The sequence below is a fragment of the Toxotes jaculatrix genome, chromosome 17 (assembly GCF_017976425.1).
Source record: "Toxotes jaculatrix isolate fToxJac2 chromosome 17, fToxJac2.pri, whole genome shotgun sequence".
NCBI lineage: Eukaryota > Metazoa > Chordata > Actinopteri > Toxotidae > Toxotes > Toxotes jaculatrix.
In genome coordinates this window covers 18,843,166-18,863,435 of record NC_054410.1, presented here as the reverse complement: position 1 = coordinate 18,863,435, position 20,270 = coordinate 18,843,166, and the positions used below count along the sequence as shown (strand labels likewise).

The 20,270-nt window shown below is 41.0% G+C and overlaps 2 protein-coding genes and 1 pseudogene across 2 annotated transcripts; 2 read left to right on the top strand and 1 right to left on the bottom strand.

Annotated features, from left to right (window-relative positions):
* Nucleotides 1-1,812: 1,812 nt before the first annotated feature.
* On the top strand, nt 1,813-2,450 carry LOC121197634 (annotated as a pseudogene).
* A 1,461-nt stretch (nt 2,451-3,911) lies between these two features.
* Nucleotides 3,912-7,757, bottom strand: LOC121197000 (tubulin beta-4B chain). Its single transcript, XM_041060300.1, has 7 exons — nt 7,630-7,757; nt 7,310-7,418; nt 6,396-6,506; nt 5,898-6,142; nt 5,482-5,804; nt 5,029-5,373; nt 3,912-4,892 (listed from the first exon to the last, which is right to left on the bottom strand). The coding sequence occupies exons 1-7, from the start codon at nt 7,684-7,686 to the stop codon at nt 4,745-4,747; spliced, it is 1,338 nt and encodes a 445-aa protein (XP_040916234.1). The 5' UTR covers nt 7,687-7,757; the 3' UTR covers nt 3,912-4,744.
* A 1,391-nt stretch (nt 7,758-9,148) lies between these two features.
* On the top strand, nt 9,149-18,706 carry nrde2 (NRDE-2, necessary for RNA interference, domain containing). The gene is made up of 19 exons (XM_041061387.1): nt 9,149-9,229; nt 9,856-9,940; nt 10,350-10,553; nt 10,688-10,825; nt 11,009-11,277; nt 11,428-11,654; nt 12,223-12,447; nt 12,578-12,767; nt 13,055-13,188; nt 13,328-13,448; nt 13,619-13,791; nt 14,023-14,194; nt 14,313-14,533; nt 14,667-15,162; nt 15,453-15,859; nt 16,022-16,161; nt 16,408-16,549; nt 16,998-17,069; nt 17,227-18,706. The coding sequence occupies exons 1-19, from the start codon at nt 9,154-9,156 to the stop codon at nt 17,350-17,352; spliced, it is 3,618 nt and encodes a 1,205-aa protein (XP_040917321.1). The 5' UTR covers nt 9,149-9,153; the 3' UTR covers nt 17,353-18,706.
* Nucleotides 18,707-20,270: the final 1,564 nt, after the last annotated feature.

The following is a 20,270-nucleotide window of genomic DNA, read 5'->3' as shown; positions in this document are numbered from 1 at the left end:
TCCCTGAAGGTGTTTCTGACTGACCACTTTATTCCATGGTACAAAAAGAAGAACCGTGCTTTCTGTAACAAAATCATCTTCATGCATGACAATGCACCATCTCATGCTGCAAGGAATACCTCTGCATCATTGGCTGCTATGGGCATAAAAGGAGAGAAACTCATGGTGTGGCCCCCATCCTCCCCTGACCTCAACCCTATTAAGAACCTTTGGAGCATCCTTAAGCAAAATATCTATGAGGGTGGGAGGCAGTTCACATCCAAACAGCAGTTCTGGGAGACTATTCTGACATCCTGCAAAGAAATTCAAGCAGAAACTCCCCAAAAACTCACAAGTTCAATGGATGCAAGAATTGTGAAGCTGCTATCAAGTAAGGGGTCCTAAATTATGCTGACTGTCATTTGCATCGACTATTTAGAAAAATCATAGAAAAATATCATTTGCATAATAATTTGGAACGTGGTGTAGATATACTGAACATTTATGCCTATACGTACTATAATATCCATGATACATTGATGATTGCCATTTCATAGAATATTTGTATCCTGGATTTTTTTTTTTTTAAACAAAAATCCTAAAATGTCAGAATTCTGCTGGTTGGCCAGAAAATGAAATATCTAAGACGTTCAGTACGTTACTGAGATTTCACAAAATATATCATCATTTGTTCTGTTGTTTTTGTGATAATAAATATTCATTTGTCATGTTGTATATTTTGCCATGGAGGCGAATGTGCCTTTACTTTTACCTCATGTTCACATTCGATATAAAATCAATGTTTCAGTGTAAATGAGTTCTAAACACTACAAATCCCACCAGCCTGACATCTCTCCAGTGCTCCATGCTAACATTCAAGCGTTCACAGTCCTGACTGATGCTAAGCCATTAGCATTACCCAGACAAAAGGTTGTGGAAATGTTGGTGAATTTCTTTGAACAACACACTGTAACACACCATCACTGCTGCTGGTGCAAAACAAATATCACTGTCTGAATATCATCGCTGCTGTCTGAGACGCCTGTCGTTAAAAGATTGTTCAGTAAGACGATACCCAAAGACAGTCTGATGTTTTATGGACATGCACAAAATGCTGTATTGCCATTAAGTATTCAAACTTCCTCTTATTCCTTCTTTTCCTTGGTTGCAAGGCAGAGGATTTATGTTCAAAGCATGATGGAAATGAAATGTGATGTTGAGAGAGTAACTGAAGTTTGTGCAGTTTTGAAACATTGATTTATAAAATGTGTAAAGTTTAATATTTTTGAGTCTCTTTTTGTTAAAGTCCTTTTTGTGTCTTTTCTCTGCTGTGTGTGTGTGAATTTTCTAAAATTGACTGAATAGGAATGATCATTTTGTAGGTTGCCGTCGATGACTGTGGATTAAATACTGATTTTACTGTCCTTGGTTGGATAAAGGCTATCAGAGCTATCAGGAGTCCACAAATCAAAGTAAATTTCAGCAATTAAAAAAAACAAACAAAACAGATGATGGATTTGGCCAGAACAAATCACATGAAAAATGTCTCATATTTATCTGTAAACTTAATTTAAACTGTAGGTTTGGTTAAATGAAGCATGAACCCGAGTCTCACAGTGAACTAATGACAACCTGAGAAACAGCTCCTCTCAGTGGAGAGTTGTGGTGATGGCAGGAAAGTTCCTGGAGACACTGGTGCTTCTCCAGTTAGAAAACAAAAGCTGGGACGGTCCCACTGCTCAAACAGAAAGCAACACAACCAACACAGAAGAGAACACACACTTTATTTCACCTCTCAACAAGAGGACTCAACACTAAACACACACACTGAAGATGCTGTGTGCTCAAGGACTCCTGTCTGACCTCCGCTGGCGTCTACACAGTCTGTGGCCAGAGGTCAAACCTCTGCTCTACCAGCAGGATCCACTGCAGAGAAACCTACAGGAGCTGTGCAGCAGTCTGGACCTGATGGACAAACTTCAACACAAGATCCTGGAAGAGACGGAGCATTTCCAAACAGCCAGTCTCCCACCAGCCCCACAAAGCGGGAGAGCACTTTGGCCTGACCCTGGACACTCAAGGCTTTTCCCCAGAGGAGCTGTCTGTCAGACAGGAGGGCAGGAAACTGAGAGTCAGCGGGAAGACAGAGAAGAAGCAGGAGGACGAGAAAGACTGCTGCTTTTACAGACGCCAGGAGTTCACAAGGGAGTTTGATCTGCCTGAGGGCCTGAACCCTGGAGACGTCACCTGCTACCTGGATCCAGACGGGAGGCTCCACATCCAGGCAGCCGAAGCTCCATGTGCTGAGGAGGCTGAGAGAGAGCAGACGATCAAGAGGAGCCTGGAGGAGCTTCTGTTCTCACACAGAGGGCAGCAGCAGCACAGAGACACACAACAGCACAAAGGACAAACCCGAACACTCAGAAACTACATGTTGCTGTTGTACCAATGTGCATTCAGAGTTTTTATAAAAGTGTTAAATGATGATCATATGTGCTTTTGTTCGTGACTGAGTATTATCAGTAAATGTATTTAAATGTTTGGCTTTACCTTTGGATGTTTTATCATATTTTTTTTTTCTTTGACCAGAAATATGTCTTTCAAAAATGAAAAAGAAAAATGTATCCTTGTTTACAAAAGAAAGCTTAAGTTAAAAATCATGAACTATAAACTCTTCATGAGGGCTGAGGATAAACCTGTCAAAAAGAACGATAATTTATAGTTTTGATCATAGTAGTAGTGGTAGTAAGATTTTTCTGACTTATTTCTCCCTTGTATAGGTTTCCAGTGGTTCAGTATCAGTTCACTGATGTGATCAGATGATGTTCTCTCCATTCACTAACCTGCAGGAAACAGAAAACAAATTTAAGCTCCGAGCAGTGTCCACATTCAGGTGACACGATAAAGCAAATTCCCACAAATCAAGTATAAAAGGTACGTATCTTTCCTTTATCATTTCTGCCTGTATGAGAACAAAGGGAATAGGAACAGAAAGTTTTATATCATAATGAGATCAGTCTGTTATCTGCCATTCAAATACTCATGATTCTTTTCCTTCTGTTGCAGTTAACAGTGAACTGACTACGTGATGACTATGTCAGCACAGGTAATATGTAATATGTGGACCAATGATTTTCAAAGATTTGGATGCCACTTTCTTTAAACATACTGTAAATGTCGTGCTAACACTAAACACTTAACATAAAAAAATAATGTGAACAGACATAGTGAGCTTGTTTGGTTAAAGGAAGATAAGGATTAAAGGAAAGTTAGTCTGATGAAGTCAGAGTTGGTGGTTAAGGATGTTGGACGTTATCAGATCTGCTGCCTGTTCTACCACATAACTTCCTTTGCTGTGAGGGAGAAAAAAACTTCACACAACAGGCCTCCACATCTGATTTTACATAAAGAGATATGATATGGATATTATCATTGTGTATCTCTCTCAATATTTATAAGAATAGTCGCCACACCTTGGGCTTATTTGGGCTTTTGGAATCTGTTGGCAGTAGTTTAACATTAAAATAACCAGTTTTCTATGTGAGTCTTGCAAGAGTCTGCCACTGCTGTGTTTACCCATCCATACCATGAACCAATTTTTGTTGACTGTGACTGAATGAGTCAAACAGCAGTGATTGGACAGGGACTCTTGATTGCATGATGAATGTTCATCATTTTTTTAAGCAGCACTGTCACTGAAGTCCACTGACATTTTTCTGTATTTTATTTTTCACTTAGACTGACCTGCTGTATCCTCTACAACCTGCTGACTGGCATCAAAATGAAAATCCCCTTATTGATCTACACCTTAAAGTAACAGTTCATAAAACACAGAAATTACAGCTGATAAAACATTATGAATACATGATAAATAACTGACACATCTGTAATGGGAATGCTAAACTCGGTCATGAAGCAGACAAAAGCAGCAGTAATCCACACCAATTAGCACCAATTCCAAAAAATCTTTATTAAAATCCATCTAAAACTTTGTCAGTTACATTGCAAACCAAGCACAGTGACAGTGGCCAATACCTGACACTATTTATACCTTTCAGTCTTTTAGTGTATTTTCAATAAATGAAACGATTTAAGAGTCAGATTCAGCTAAATGTGCCTTGAACTGGCCAGTGTTACTTTATCTTTCATCAGAAATATATTTTAAACCTGCAGCTTGAAAAATAAAGAATTTAACAGAGGGTGATCGTTTAGGCCGCTTCACTGCTGAGTGGACAAAACATTCAGTAGGAGACTGCTATGAATGGACAGAGCTGTGATAGCAGGAGTCAGACTGATCCTGAACATTAACCGTTCACTGTTTGATTTTACAGCAGCTCCTTTCAATTTTAACATTATGTCCCAAGTTTTTGATTTTCCATGTGAATATATGATGACTGATGCTGAGAGTTGCATGTTTGCCACTCATGGCTGAGAAACATTTCTGTGATACCCTCTAAACAGAGAAGAAAGTGGAGGTTGAAAACATTCAGAATAAAAACAGGAATGAAGAAATACGGGGAAAAAAAGGAAAGGACTGAACACAGTGAGAAAAATGACAACAGAACAGACAACATTTAAAAACCAAGGCTGGTGAAATCCTTTGCTCTCCTATTAAGGCTGGACAATATTTGAATGTTATCATTTAACAACTTTCACTTTTCAAGTGACTGATTTTAAACCAATGATCAATAATCAACAGTGATTTGGAGCCATATTGCCCAGCCCTAAACTCTTGCATAGTAAGAAAAAAGGTCATGGTAGGTTTCTAGGCCATGTCCTCTTCGCCCTCCTCCTCAAACTCGCCCTCTTCCTCAGCGGTGGCGTCCTGGTACTGCTGGTACTCGGACACCAGGTCGTTCATGTTGCTCTCAGCCTCTGTGAACTCCATTTCGTCCATGCCCTCGCCCGTGTACCTGAAACAAGGAAAGTAAAGTAAATATTTATTCACAGCCATTTTCACAGGCATCATTTTAGGTAAGGATAAGATCAAGCCAGCAGAAATACACAAACTTCTCCCAACTGTTGTGATATCAGTCTTCTCTCACTCACCAGTGGAGGAAGGCCTTGCGGCGGAACATGGCGGTGAACTGCTCCGAGATGCGTTTGAACAGCTCCTGAATGGCCGTGCTGTTGCCAATGAAAGTGGCGGCCATCTTGAGGCCACGGGGAGGAATGTCACAGACAGCGGTCTTGACATTGTTGGGGATCCATTCCACAAAGTAGCTGCTGTTCTTGTTCTGAACATTAAGCATCTGCTCGTCCACCTCCTTCATGGACATGCGACCTCGGAAGATGGCGGCGACTGTAAGGTAGCGCCCGTGGCGTGGGTCGCAAGCAGCCATCATGTTCTTGGCATCGAACATCTGCTGGGTGAGCTCAGGAACTGTCAATGCCCTAGAAAAAGACAGATAACTCAATTACAAACTATTTTGAACACATTCAAATATAACTTGCAGGTCTTATACTGACTCTAAACACAAACGCAGGCTCCTGCCTCTCTACCTGTACTGCTGGCTGCCCCTGCTGGTCAGGGGGGCAAAGCCTGGCATGAAGAAGTGCAGCCTGGGGAAGGGCACCATGTTGACAGCCAGTTTCCTCAGATCAGCATTGAGCTGGCCGGGGAAGCGAAGACAGGTGGTCACCCCGCTCATGGTGGCTGAGACAAGGTGGTTGAGGTCGCCGTAGGTGGGCGTGGTGAGTTTCAGCGTGCGGAAGCAGATGTCATACAGGGCCTCATTATCAATGCAGTAGGTCTCATCCGTGTTCTCGACCAGCTGGTGGACAGACAGGGTGGCGTTGTATGGCTCCACCACTGTGTCTGACACCTGGAGAATGAAGGGAAACAGCATTAAAGCAAAGAGGAAACAGGTGGAGGGTCAAACATTTCATTTTAAACCACTTTAATGGATTATGTGTACCTTGGGTGAGGGCACCACGCTGAAAGTGTTCATGATGCGGTCTGGATACTCCTCCCGGATTTTGCTGATGAGTAGAGTGCCCATGCCAGAGCCAGTGCCTCCCCCCAGGGAGTGTGTGAGCTGGAAGCCCTGGAGGCAGTCGCAGCTCTCTGCCTCCTTCCTCACCACATCCAGGACTGAGTCCACCAGCTCAGCTCCCTCAGTGTAATGACCTTTAGCCCAGTTATTGCCTGCTCCACTCTGGCCTGTGTTGCATGCAAATACAGACCTGAATCAGATCTCTGGTATCAAAACCTTCCTGATCCTATTCTATTTAAAATCCGACTTAATCATATTTGCGAAGTAAAACACAATTTACTTGCAATGAGTAGTGTATACATTGAATATGACTGGTTTCTTTACTACTCCAAACTACTCATTTCCAGTTTTAAAGTAAGTACCTAATCACAAAATTCAAAATTAAAATCCAGATGATTTTTTTTTCACTTTAATTCTCACCAAAGACGAAGTTGTCTGGTCTAAAGACCTGGCCAAATGGACCGGACCTCACAGAGTCCATGGTTCCTGGCTCCAAGTCCACCAGCACTGCACGAGGGACATACTTGCCACCTGGGGATGAAAGCACAGGCTCAAGCAGGAGATTACAGGAGACAGAAACAATTACTTCAGCAAAGAGCTGCTTGCTTTTCTCTATCATTATGTTAATATTCATTAAATACTTTTCCTTTTGAAATGCTGACCAAACAAAGCCAGAAAAAAATTAGACTAACAGTGATTTTACAGTCAGTGAAATAACAAATTGAATGAACTAAAAGTCTGATCTGAGCTGGGGTTAAGCTGTTTTAACATTATATTTCCAGTTTTACATCAATTATAAATCACTTATAAAATCTGAATAGTAAATCAAGACAGCAAAGTGTGTTAAAAGCAGATACAAGTAGAGTAACAAACTAATAAAGATCAAAAATCCATTACTCAAGTGGTTTATGAACCATTTCCAATTTGACTATGGGTCAGAAACCTGTTTATATATTTTTTATTATAATTCCTTATACCTTCATCTGTTATATATTCGCTGATAAAAAAAAAAAAACAGTTAAAGTCTTAAGATAAGTTGTTTACATAGGGTCTTAAAATAGCATGATAAGTTAAAGTTAAAGTTGTCATAATTAGATAATTTCCTTAGTTGGAGGTTTGTTGATCTGTTGTATCATAGAAACGGGGCGACAGTAACTAGGAAGGTGAGTCAAGAAGGACCCACTGGATTCAAGACTTATTTCTAGTGGCTTCTAGCGGAACAAGGACCTCCTGCTGGAGGGCTGCGGTACTAACAGCCCTGCTGTGTGGTATTGAATTACCTTGGCTCCCCTTAGAAATTAGATAATCTAACTCTGCAACAAAGTGAAGTTAACCTGTTGCTTCGTTGTAATACACGTTGATTCGCTCCAGCTGCAGGTCGCTGTCCCCATGGTACGTCCCGGAGGGGTCGATGCCATGTTCGTCACTTATCACCTCCCAGAACTAGAATCAAAGAAAGAACAAAGGACAACGATTAAATTAGCTGATTAGCTAGCATGACTTATCCTAGCGACTAACTGTGGTGTGGACACTCAGGCTATCATTAGCTCTGTCGCTAAGTAAGCTAATTTAGCAGCCCGCCCAAACCAAATTTAACATTCAAGCTCCTTTTAAGTGAGTCACTTTCAAACGAGAGAGCGACGTTTTCTCGAACCTTTGCTCCGATTTGGTTTCCACACTGGCCTGCCTGCAGGTGTACGATCTCCCTCATAGTGGTCGAAATTTAAAACTTCTGAACAACGACTGAAACTAACAGAGTTGTCACCGCTCTTGCACTCCAGCAACGGACTAACCTGAGAAGGCAGGAGCTTTGCCAACTACAGACGACCGATGAACGCAATTGGAGCAACTAAACGTCAGTCAAAAATCACCGGGCATCCGATTGGTCCGGAAAACTTGGTTTTGAGTTCTGATTGGATAGTGCTCTGGGAGCTCCGTTGTCTTGGTAACACAAAATAGAATGTAATACACAGCTTGCGTTTCTGCAGAGACAAAACCCCAAACACTTTCTGCTCTCGTGCACGTGCACGCGTGTGCGTCTGCAACGTTTGTGTTACAGTGGAAACCCAACAACAAGAAATCCTGCAATGATTTTCACTTAGGCATTGGTCTCTGATATATGAGCCACCCTGTTGCTCTAAATAAGAAAGGTAATAGCAGATATTCTATCTTAACTCTAACACTGAAGTGATAGGTAATTATCGTGGTAACAATATCCCCAACACTTTCTCGCATTAAACACGTATTCCGAACAGACTCTTATAACTTAGCCAAAGACACTTATAACTTTACTTTCCCCACAGTTTCTTGTGATTTCAGCTTACTTGTCTCACTGTGACATGTAAGCTGTTTTAACTAATCCTGCAGCCCATGGAAGAATGAATTAATTATTGATGTAGCGTCCTGTGCCACAAGAGGGAGCTAGAGAGCGTTATAAAAGACTCAAGTCACCTGACGCACAAAGGCGTCACCTCATGCAGTCGAGGGATTTTCCTAGTAGTTTTTCAGTTAATCCTTCGGTCTGTTCAGGTGCTCTTAAAAGAAATTCAAAGTGTTTGTCCTCCACAAATATTCGGGCTTTAACTGACAATGGTCTGGGTTCACTGGGCGTAGCATAATACCTTTAGACTGAAGCCAGAACTTACTAGATAGTCAGAGATCCTAAACTAATTCAAACTGTAAGAAGATTTATTCTGCAGTCCTACATACTGCTTAGTATTTAACATCTCCAAACAGAGTGGCCTCAGAGGTGACACAGTACCATTGCAGCAAAGCCTGTTGAGCAACTCCTCTTGGGGGAACTGGAATTGCGTTTTGCGAATTTCTTGTTATACTCAGGTATAAAAAAAATCTCCATAGTTTCCAAATTCATCCATTAAATTAGTCACAAACTATATTACACTTAATTTTGTAGACACTGTTTTTGGTTTAACAAATATGCAAAGTTTTTAGGGAGACATTAACACTGGCATGTGAATGAAAATGTACCCATCGAGATCAAAACATTTCAAATAACATTATCTTTGGAGACTTACGTTTGAAATACATCATGACATCTGTAACAGACAGATTTGAATTGTGCTTACTGCTGATGATGATTAGTAAAATCTGACTAAAGTGGCCGTTTTATTTTAATAAGCCGGCTGTGCAGTGACGTCACGTCCCTGCGACTATTTACATGCGACAAACCGTCATGGCTCTGTTTCCAGCGTTTGGAGAAACGGCGAGTGATAAAGTTGAAGATTCGTCTAAAGGTGATCACGACTTCGTGTAGCACACGTTTCAATATTAACTGTTTTTCGCCTTAATACTGTTTTGTCGCTACATAGAGAAGATAAAGCTGTTGAACCACATGCTAGCTTGCATTAGCTGTCTCCACGTCTGCCTGGGTTTGAAGACTTTAGCGTTAGCTGACTTTCTGAACAGAAATTTTACCCTCAGCTACACGGTTTCTTCAGAAAGCCATTGAGTCTGACTATTTGTTTGCCTCGTATCTGATGTTAGTGTCATCTTTCTTGCAGTTAGTCAAGAAGTGTGTTTACATTTATGCTACAATCGTGTCTTTGAGTCTCATTCTGGTTTTGATCATGTTTGGAGTACGACCTTTACGTGGAACATAGAGAAATCTTGCTATTCAGCTTCATGAAGACCTGATCCTAATATTATTTAGGTTTGTTCCTCTGGTGCAGTGCAGGCAAGTCTTTGCAGAGGCCTGACTCTGACCCCTCCACATGCAGCAGAACTATCATGTCTGTACCATCTGATTTATCTGAGCTTGGCTTGTGGCTACTTTAGACTGTGATGATAATTACCGTCATGACCCCTCAGCCCTCCTGATTACTTTGTAACACTCTTTTCTTTGTCCACTCTGTCCTTTTAGAATTAGACTGGCTGACCAATAAGAGTTTTCAGACCAAGGATGCCCTCTCTCTTCACAGTCGTTTTTTAGGGGAGAAGGAGTCAAGGTAAAGATCAAAAAGAAAAAGCTAGTTTCTATTTGCAGACGCAATACTGAGAATTTTACCTTGTGTGGTCAAGTACACAACATTGTAGTTTATTGTGTCTTTTAAATTTGTTCTTAAAACTGTTTTTCATATAAAAGCCATTGCTATTATTTCTTCATGTGCCTTTTCTTGTTTCTATGTTCTTATTGCTCTTATTTGCATGTTTTTCTTCACCATGGATAAATCTATAACTGAAGAAATTTGCTAAATAAAGCTCATGATTCTGTCACTTTTTTTTAGCAACAAGTGCTCAAGATACTGTGTTGGAAAGTAGTAAAATGAATCTTATTTCATTTCTGCATGACGCAGGTGTAAGGTTTTGATGTGTTCTAACACCTGTTCATGCTGAATTAACCTTATAATCCTCAAGAGTAGGCAGAGAGGTGAGCTCTGCAGAGGAGGAGAAAGAAGAAGAGGACAATGTGCCAATCAAAAAGAAGAAAAGGAAGAGTGAAAAGAAGAAGAAAAAGAAGAAAAAACACAAAAAGAAGAGTGGGAGGTGTTCAGATAGCAGTGGCTCTGACTCTGAAACCATCTACCCCAGTGATCTCAAAAGGGAACAAGAGGAAGATAGGTATAGACACACACACGTTCACATCACAGATGCTTACACTCTTAAGTTTGTACACCATAGCACAGGCTTACACCTGATGTGTATTTATGGTTGGTGTGTGTTTGGTCGGATTTTGTGTGCATCCATCTTTGCAGATCACAGGCTCCATTAGCAAGTCGTTTCTCCTGGTTGGATGATCTCCAGTCGCCAACAGAGCATCCATTCTGTGTGGACTGTAAACCAGACCCAGCCAACTGGACATATAAGTCCCTGTACAGAGGAGATGTAGCAAGGTAATGCACACACAAAAACATACACTCTATGCCATGTGTATAGTGCTGTGACATCTGTGTCCTAGGATTTTTAAAATTTGCTTCGGTCTCGGTGCTGATTAATACACCACTGTTCAGAATGGGAAGGGCTCTTCTCAAGAAAAATGAACTGGAATTACAGTTTTGAAACCATGTTTGTTCCAGGTATAAGAGGAAAGGCAGCTCATCGTTGGGTCTGGACTCTCGCAGACAGGGAGTCAGCTGGGAGGAGTCAGAGTCAAATAAGAAACAGAAAGGTGGGGACAAGAAGAAAGCAGCAGACAGATACTTCTCTACACTTAGTCGCCAGCTGCTGAGGTCAGAGTCCGCTGTTCCTACATTACTAAGGAGTCCTGATTGTAGTGATGTCATCAGCTCCACCTCCTTCCTCCCTCTGGGGGATGATGAGGGGGAGAACAAAGGAGGAGAGACAGGTAAGAGATTTAGCAGACTTGATTTTGAGAATCAATATAATGGCCGTTCATTATACAATGGAATTTGTCAGCTGACCACAACACCGCAATTTTATATTAAGACTTAATACAAATACTAATTAACTTCAAACCCTCATTGTGTCTATCCAGGTAACAGAGAGCAGACATCATCAGTAAATCCGCTCGGTGTGTATGACTCCTCCACGGCCCTCTGGGTGCAGGGGAAGGGACAGCCGGGCCAGACAGAGCAGCAGAAGCAGGACATACAGACAGGACAGAGCGCCATGCTTATGACCAGGAGGACTGAGGAGTTTAACAGGCAGCTCAGAGAACAGCCAGCAGACACACAGCTGTGGATAAAATTCATACGATACCAGGTATGAAGACTCTACTTTTTGTCACAAGTTGTCACCCTATCTGTGACACCCAGCCATGAGACCATTAACTTCTACTGAAGACCTAAACCTAAAAATAGCTCAGGGATATACAGTATATCGTCATTTAATCAGTCATTTCCTAAAACAGTTGGTTTATAACAACTTTTTCTCAAACAGGAACAAATAGTGCCTTTTATGCACATTTGGTGTGCTACTGTAATGAACGTATACAGCAGCAGAATGTTATTTATAGACAGTCAAAGTTAAGATGAAATTTTACTGCAGACTAACTTATGTTTATACTGTAGAATTGGAGACTGTCATACATGGCGGGTGTGAAATCACATGAAAGTTTTCAGATTCTCTTTAACAGTGCACTCTTCTGCATAATCAATGTTGAAGCCACTGGCTTTGTTGTTATTCAGTCTTTAATAATCAGTGAACTAATAGTTCTTCTGATCTCTGTTTATTGCTTTTCAACAACAAAGTTATTTCTCAGGTTATTTCTATGCAGCATTACTTAAATACATTGCTTCTACATTTTCTCATCTCCTCTCTTCCTCTCTAGGATGAGCTGAGTTCAACAGAGTTTGGAGGTGAAGAGGAGCAACAGGGCAGCGATTCAGCTGAGCGTCGTAAATCTACCTACCGAGCAGTCTTGGAGAAAAAGCTGAGTATCGCGGAGCGTGCTGTGGACACCAACCCCAGCTGCATAGCTCTGCAGCTGGAGAGGCTCAGGATCTGCCAAGAACTCTGGGAACCGTCAGTTCTGGCTAAAGAATGGAAGAAACTGGTCAGTCTACAGTCCTTATGTGTTTCCATCTGACTCAGTGCTCTTGTGTGTAAACCATGAGTATTTCTGTAGATGAAAACTTGTTGTCATTCTAACGATGCTAACTCGTATTTTATCCGTTGTACCTCAGGTGTTCCTCCACCCAAACAGTGCTCCCTTGTTGAGGGAGTACCTGCTCTTCATGCAGAGCTACTTTAGCAACTTCACTGTGTCAAAGGTCAACTCTGCCTATGGGAAGTGTCTAAGCACACTCAGCTCTGTGCGGGACGGAAGCATGGTCTCTCATCCGGCCCTGCCAGGGATTGAGGAGGACATGCTAGGTAACAGAGATTTTCTTTAGCCTTTACTTGTTTAGGTTTCTCGTCTCTGACAGGGCTGATTAATAGATAACAGTTACATACTGAGCTTTCCTGAGTAGAGTTTACAAGTCGGTCCAGTTTTTTCCCTGCTTCTGTCATAACAAGGAAAAACTCTGCCTACATATGTACACATACACACTTGACATTTGTCCTTTCGATACGTCATATTCTCATTTGTTTTACAATACGAGGCATCATGTGCTCAGTGCGTATATAATGTTGCTGTCATTTTGTCTGTTTCTGTCCAGATATCTTCACCCAACAGTGTCATTTTCTGCGTCAGTCTGGTCACTCAGAGAAGGCGATTTCTCTGTTTCAGGCCATGATTGATTTTACTTTCTACAAACCTGACAGTGTCCGACATCTGTCCACCAAGCAGCAGGTTTGTTTGTTTGCATCAAACTTTAAACAGACGGATATAAAAGTCACATAGATCTTCTCATCTAGCTCCAAAAAAGGAATATGTTTATTTCCTAAAATGAGTAAATTTTCCCTTAATGTGTGTGTGTGTGTTTTTGCAGGTGGAATTCTTTGAGCCGTTTTGGGACAGTGGGGAGGCACGTGTTGGGGAGTTGGGGGCCAGAGGTTGGAAAGCCTGGATGCTCCAACAAGAGCGTGGGGGATGGCTACAACCCAATGCAGGTAAAATGCAAAATACACACACACACACACACACACACACAGAGGTCCTTAACTGCAAAGTAAGCTTGGCTTTAATGCAGATTTTACTGAGAGTTGGTGTAAATAATCCCTAAAGGGATCTGAACCATGAAAACAACTAGAGTGTCGTGTTTGTGTGTGTGTGTTCACAGATGACGAAGAGGAGGAGGAAGAGGACGAGGAGGAGGTGAAGGATCGGAGTCAGCCCAGAGGGACAATCTGGCTGGATGTGGAGTCATCTCGTGAAACAGCTCACTGGTTGCCCTGGAGGCCTGACAAGGCAAAGGGCCAATCAGAAGAGGACTGTGAGGATCCAGACAGACAGGTACATACCGCTGGACACTCAGACACACAGACAGACAGAAGGATGGATGGAAAGCTTTTGTACGATCCAATAGTCTCACTGCCGTTAGAGATACACTTCACACCTGTGGTGATTTAAAGCATCTCTGTCCATGTCTAGCATGTTTGGCATTTGTTAAATTTAAGCCTCATTTGTTAAGTGTGTCCAGTTTCTTTGACCTGTTTGTCTCTCTCTCTCTCTTTCCAATTCTAGGTGTTATTTGATGAAATCGGACCATCCCTAATTTGCCTGTCCTCACCAGAGCTCCAGCTTCGTCTCCTTCTCCATTTCCTGTCATTCCTGGGGCTGCCTGTCGACTCTGTACTCTCTCCTGCCCCCTGTCAGCCCAGCCTGCTGCTGGAGAACCTTTCTTTTCTCACTCAGGGTAAAAATGACACCATTTGTAAGAATAATACAGACTGTTTTTTAAAATATAACAATCAGTTTGAAGCATATCACTGAGATGGAGGTCGTGACAAATCTGGTGCCATGTCACATCCTAGGTAATGATCTCCGGCGTCCTCTGACCTCCCACGACCAACTGGACCCCTGGGTTACCTCTGTAGGTCATATGACCACTCTTCAAGGAACCAGGAAGCGGGTAGGGCTCGGAAAGCAGGGCGAGAAGTTTGTCACCAATGTGTTCAATATGGTCTTGCCCAACCTCCTTCCCCACCATCGAGCCGTTCTGTCACTCAGCTGGATGCAGTACGAGAAACTCAAGGTGAAAATCGATTTCTCTGACTCTAAATTTCTAATAAAATTGAAAGAAAAGGTTTTAGATCAACTTGTTTTCAGGTCAGAAAAGTGTCTGACCTTTGCACTAATTTATTTATTTGTATTTGTGTATGTGCCAGGTCTTGCGCTGTTTGCGCAGTGGCAACAAAAAGCGTCTCCGTTCTCAAGGCAAGAGCAGCAAGCGGGTTGCCAAGCGGCTGCTCAAAGAACCCGACAACCGCTCGTCATTGGTGCTGTGGCGGGAATACGCCCACCTGGAGTGGATGCTGGGCAACCTGGATGAAGCTCGCAAAGTCTTCTCCACAGCCACAGCGATAGGGGGATCCAAAGGATTGAGCAGCCCCACCCTCTGTGAGTTGTGCCACCTGTGGTCCCAGCTGGAGGTGGAGGATGGAGCAGGGGCCCAAGGAGGGGGACTAACTGATGTAACCACCTCCCCGGCTGTGTTGATACTAACCAGAGTAGCAGAAGGAAGCACCACGTCGTCTTCTTCATCCTCCCAGTCCTTCTCTCCAGTATCTATCCTGAAAGCCAGGAAGTCTTATGAACAGGCTCTGACAGCCAGCTTGTCAGCACTGGACCAAGTCCCCAACAACCTTCAGACCAACAGAAAAGGTTCACTTCCTCAAGAACTATTTGTCAAGTAGGACAGTTTTGTAAATATTATCCTTGCATGTAGTGCAGCATTTTATTGGCTTTATTTTATGTCAGTTACCCAAAACACTGTGGAAGGCTGCGGGAAATGGCTGGTAGTAATGTGAAGTACGTTATTTACGAGTGCTCTGAAACATAGAGTAACACTGGCATTGTCCTTCAACAAGTCATTTATAATCAAACTATACTATATTAGTGGAATTAATATTTCTTAATTTGATTAATTTCTAATCTCATTATTCCACCACCAGGTCAAGATGACCTGCTGGGAGAGAAGCTGAGGCTGAGTGGTCTGGTAGGCTGCTACGCTCTGTTCCAGTACCTCACAGTGGGCATCCAAGCAGCTAACGCTGTCTACAGCCAGGCCAGAGAAAGGATGGAGGAGCTGCATTGCACACTAACACTTGACAAGCAGTTTAACAGTAATGCAGAAGCCAACCTCACCAGCATTGATGCTAGAAACTCTGCAGCTGATTCCAGCAGGCACTATGTTAATAAGTTATCTTCTGAGTGTCAAGTATTAGCAGTGCAGCAGGCAGCCTTGCTGAGGTACCACAACAGCATCAGTGTGTTTCCACTGGCAACACTGAGACAAATGCTGACCTCTGCCCTTTCATCCTGGCCCAGCAGCACCCCTCTCTGGAGCATATATGTACAGGTAAGCTGCGGTCTGCTTATAAATTACCAAAGCTCATTTTTTATTCATCAGGCCATTCAGAAAGAGCTTCGGTAGTAGCTTCTTGCTTCTTCTCTAGATGTGTTTTTCTCATCTGCTCCTGTTTGTTTTTGGTGTGATGACCCTCATGTGATCTGTTTTCAGCTGGAGAACCGTTACCATAGTGCTGGCAGGGCGCGTCGGTTTTTCCACTCTGTAACCAGGGACAGCAGCAGTGTGGTGCCACGCCTCTTTGCCATTGTTGCTGAACAACAAAGGAAGCAGCTGGTGGACGCTGCTCAGAGGTAAAAACAGAAAGGATGATGGGTAGCTGTGGGGTTTTCCTGCACTCATGTTACTCATGTCATGGGAATAAATGATTTTAAAAATGCAGTCAAGATGCTGTGATCATGGTTTTATCTTTCTTTCTCTTTGGATGATAAGCAAAGAACATTTTCCCAAATATTTTCTTTCAAAAACACATAACCCACCATTAAGTATAAAAACAAAGTATTTGAGTCACTTGTGAAAACAAAATGTTGTCTCTGTAGGTCTTGTTGCCATGACAGCTCCTTGCCCATCCTACCAGAGAATGGCCTCAGCAACCGTATCCGTGGACTGTTTGAACGCGCTATAGCAACAGAGATGGGTGCTCACTGTCCTTTACTTTGGAGAATGTACATGCACTTCCTGGTAAGATGGCAAACACCATGCACAAACTTACACACACTGACGCTCCACTGACTTGAACTCTTTTTTCATCACAGACCAGTGATACAAAGTGAAAATGAGTACAGGCCCAATCATCTCTGTCAGTTATCCACTTAAATAAGACAAAAGAAATTATTATTATTTTATGTTTTTAGAATACTTTCAGAAATCATATAACACGTGCTGTTCCCTTATGATCCCATTTTGTTCTCTGTGTCATTCAGCTTGTTAATCTCTGACCTTAGTGTGTGACCTATTTTTTCCTCATTTTCCAAATATTGACTTGGAGATAGAAGTATAAGAACTAACACACACAGTAAGGCCAGCCTATACAGACTTACTTTGTGTAATTTGCACATTTGGATGCACAAATATTGACCATCAGTAAAGTCTTATGTCTTTCTTGTATGTATGTTGTGTGTTTTTGTAGGTGTCAGAAGGGAAGGTGGATAAAGCCACAGGGATCTTTTACAAGGCCCTACAGAATATTCCCTGGGCCAAGGTGAGACACAGACAGAAAGGTGATATTTTGTATGAGCAGCTGATCCCTTTCTACTTCATTTTTGAATTGTTTGTACAAAAAACTTCTCTTTCTCTTTGTCTGTGTGGGTGTGTATAAATGTAAATTTGCATTTATGCAAACGTGTGTGTGTGATCAGGGTTTGTACATGGATGGGGTACAGCTGTTCCCTGAGCGTCTGCAGGAGTTTGCAGATCTGATGACGGAGAAAGAACTCAGACTCAGACTGCCTTTAGAGGAACTGGATATACTGCTGGAAGACTGAACACACACACACACACACACACACACACACACACACACACACACACACACACACACTTCATTCAAGAGCTTGCGTTGAGTTTGCTTTACTGGCAACATGCTAACCCGTATATTGGCACACTTGATGGCAAGAATAGCAGACACACATGCAAACTCAGATGCCTATACGGAAAGCTGCTGTACTGAACCGTGAAGTTGTAGTGATCTCATCTGAAGATGGACAAGGAGCCATCCTTTGTACATAATGTCAGAAAATGCTTTATTTTCTCAGCAAATAGAACTGTTTTATTACCTGACATTATCAATAAATACGATTCTCAGTTATTTGGTGTGTGTGCTGTAGATTTGTTTATGCATATAAATTTAAACTGCATGTACACTGAGATTTAGGGTTTGTTTCAACACAAATTAAATGATGCAGCTTTGGTATATAACAGAGTGGTGATCATGATCAAATCCAACAATCAAATTTAAAGTGTGAGTGTTCAAATGCAGTTTATTTAAAAGCTATAACTTTGGGCACACCTGGCTTTAAGAGTCTCCTGGTGATAATGAATGATCAATCTCAACAAATGATCAAGTTTATAAAGTTGTCTCTTTCCACTTGGTGCTATTTGTAAGATCTGTAAGAGCTGAAATTTTTTTTTTGAAACGTTTTTTAATCCTATTGTTTCGAAGAATTACTTCTCAAAGAGTCCTGCCTCATTTTATTGTCCTGTATATCCACGGTTTCCATATTTTTGCTTGTTTTTTTTACTCGTATACACCCTCTGAGGCTCGGGGCTGTATTTGAAAACACACCTGTGAAACACCTGCAAGTTTTTACCTGCCTCCTCCATACATCTTATTACCCACAACACACATACACACACACTGCACAGTAGTGATGTGTTGGTCACGAATGAAACGGCTCTTAGAGCCGGCTCTTTGAAGTGAACGACAGGAGCCGGCTCCTGATTGGGAGCCGTTTTTTTTTTTTTCATCTTCTCTTTTTTCCTCAAGCGTGATTGATCAAAATGTGTTTGTGGCCTGTGTTTGCACTGAGTAGAGGGGGGAGGGGCAGTAGTTACACTCGCAGCAGCAGTAGCACATGAACAGGAGAGCAGGAGGGGCAGAAAGATAGAGAGCCAGGGGCTACAAGAAAAGAACATTGATGCATTAGAAAGGTATAGTTAAGAAAATGAGTGAAACCAGGAAAAGAAGCAAAATCTGGAACCATTTCAATTATATTGATAATACAAAGGCAGAGTGTAGAGTCGAATTTCCATGTAGAATTTCCACAAACAAACTGCACAGGCACCTGTGAATTGTTTAAAATTTGTTTAAAAGAAAAAAGCTGAAAGTTTAATAATTTTAAAAGTTGAATTGTAAATAATTGTTTTTGTATTTTTTATAATTTATTTTTTATGTGGACTAAATGAAGGTATATTTATATAATAAACATATATACATAAAAAATACATTAGTAATTCATTTTGTACATATTTTTACATTTTTGTTGATAGTAAATAGTATGGCCTCAAAATGTCATAAAAATGTCATAGTATAGTAAGGTTTCAAAATTGGCCAAAAAAAGTTATACATTAGTATGGCCAAAAAATATGGAAAAAAAATCATTGTATAGTAAGGCATCAAAATCGGCCAAAAAAAGTCACACTTTAGTCTGACCTCAGACAGTGCCAAAAAACGTCATAGTATAGTATGACATCAAAATCGGCCAAAAAAAGTCATAAAAAATGTCATAGTATAGTATGGCATCAAAATCGGCCAAAAAAAGTCATACTTTAGGATGACCTCAAAAAGTCATAAAAAATGTCATAGTATAGTATGGCATCAAAATCGGCCAAAAAAAGTCATACTTTAGTATGACTTCAAAAAGTCATAAAAAACGTCATAGTATAGTATGGCGTTTTTTTCGGCCAAAAAAAGTCAACATTTTTTTTGGCCTCAAAATGTCATAAAAAACGTCATAGTATAGTATGGCGTTTTTTTTGGGCAAAAAAAGTCAAGATTTTTTTTGCCTCAAAATGTCATAAAAAACGTCATAGTATAGTATGGCGTTTTTTTCGTCCAAAAAAAGTCCAAATTTTTTTTGGCCTCAAAATGTCACAAAAAACATCATAGTATAGTATGGCGTTTTTTTCATCCAAAAAAAGTCCAAATTTTTTTTGGCCTCAAAATGTCATAAAAAACGTCATAGTATAGTATGGCGTTTTTTTCGGCCAAAAAAAGTCCAAATTTTTTTTGGCCTCAAAATGTCATAAAAAACGTCATAGTATAGTATGGCGTTTTTTTTGGTGAAAAACAGTCAACATTTTTTTTGCCTCAAAATGTCATAAAAAACGTCATAGTATAGTATGGCGTTTTTTTTGGGCAAAAAAAGTCCACATTTTTTTTGGCCTCAAAATGTCATAAAAAACGTCATAGTATAGTATGGCGTTTTTTTCGGGCAAAAAAAGTCCAAATTTTTTTTTGGCCTCAAAATGTCATAAAAAACGTCATAGTATAGTATGGCGTTTTTTTCGGGCAAAAAAAGTCAAGATTTTTTTTGACCTCAAAATGTCATAAAAAACGTCATAGTATAGTATGGCGTTTTTTTCGGGCAAAAAAAGTCCAAATTTTTTTTGGCCTCAAAATGTCATAAAAAACGTCATAGTATAGTATGGCGTTTTTTTCGGGCAAAAAAAGTCCAAATTTTTTTTGGCCTCAAAATGTCATAAAAAACGTCATAGTATAGTATGGCGTTTTTTTTTTCGGGATAAAAAGGTCAAGATTTTTTTTGACCTCAAAATGTCATAAAAAACATCATAGTATAGTATGCCGTTTTTTTCGGGCAAAAAATGTCCAAATTTTTTTTGGCCTCAAAATGTCATAGTATAGTATGGCGTTTTTTTCGGGCAAAAAAAGTCCAAATTTTTT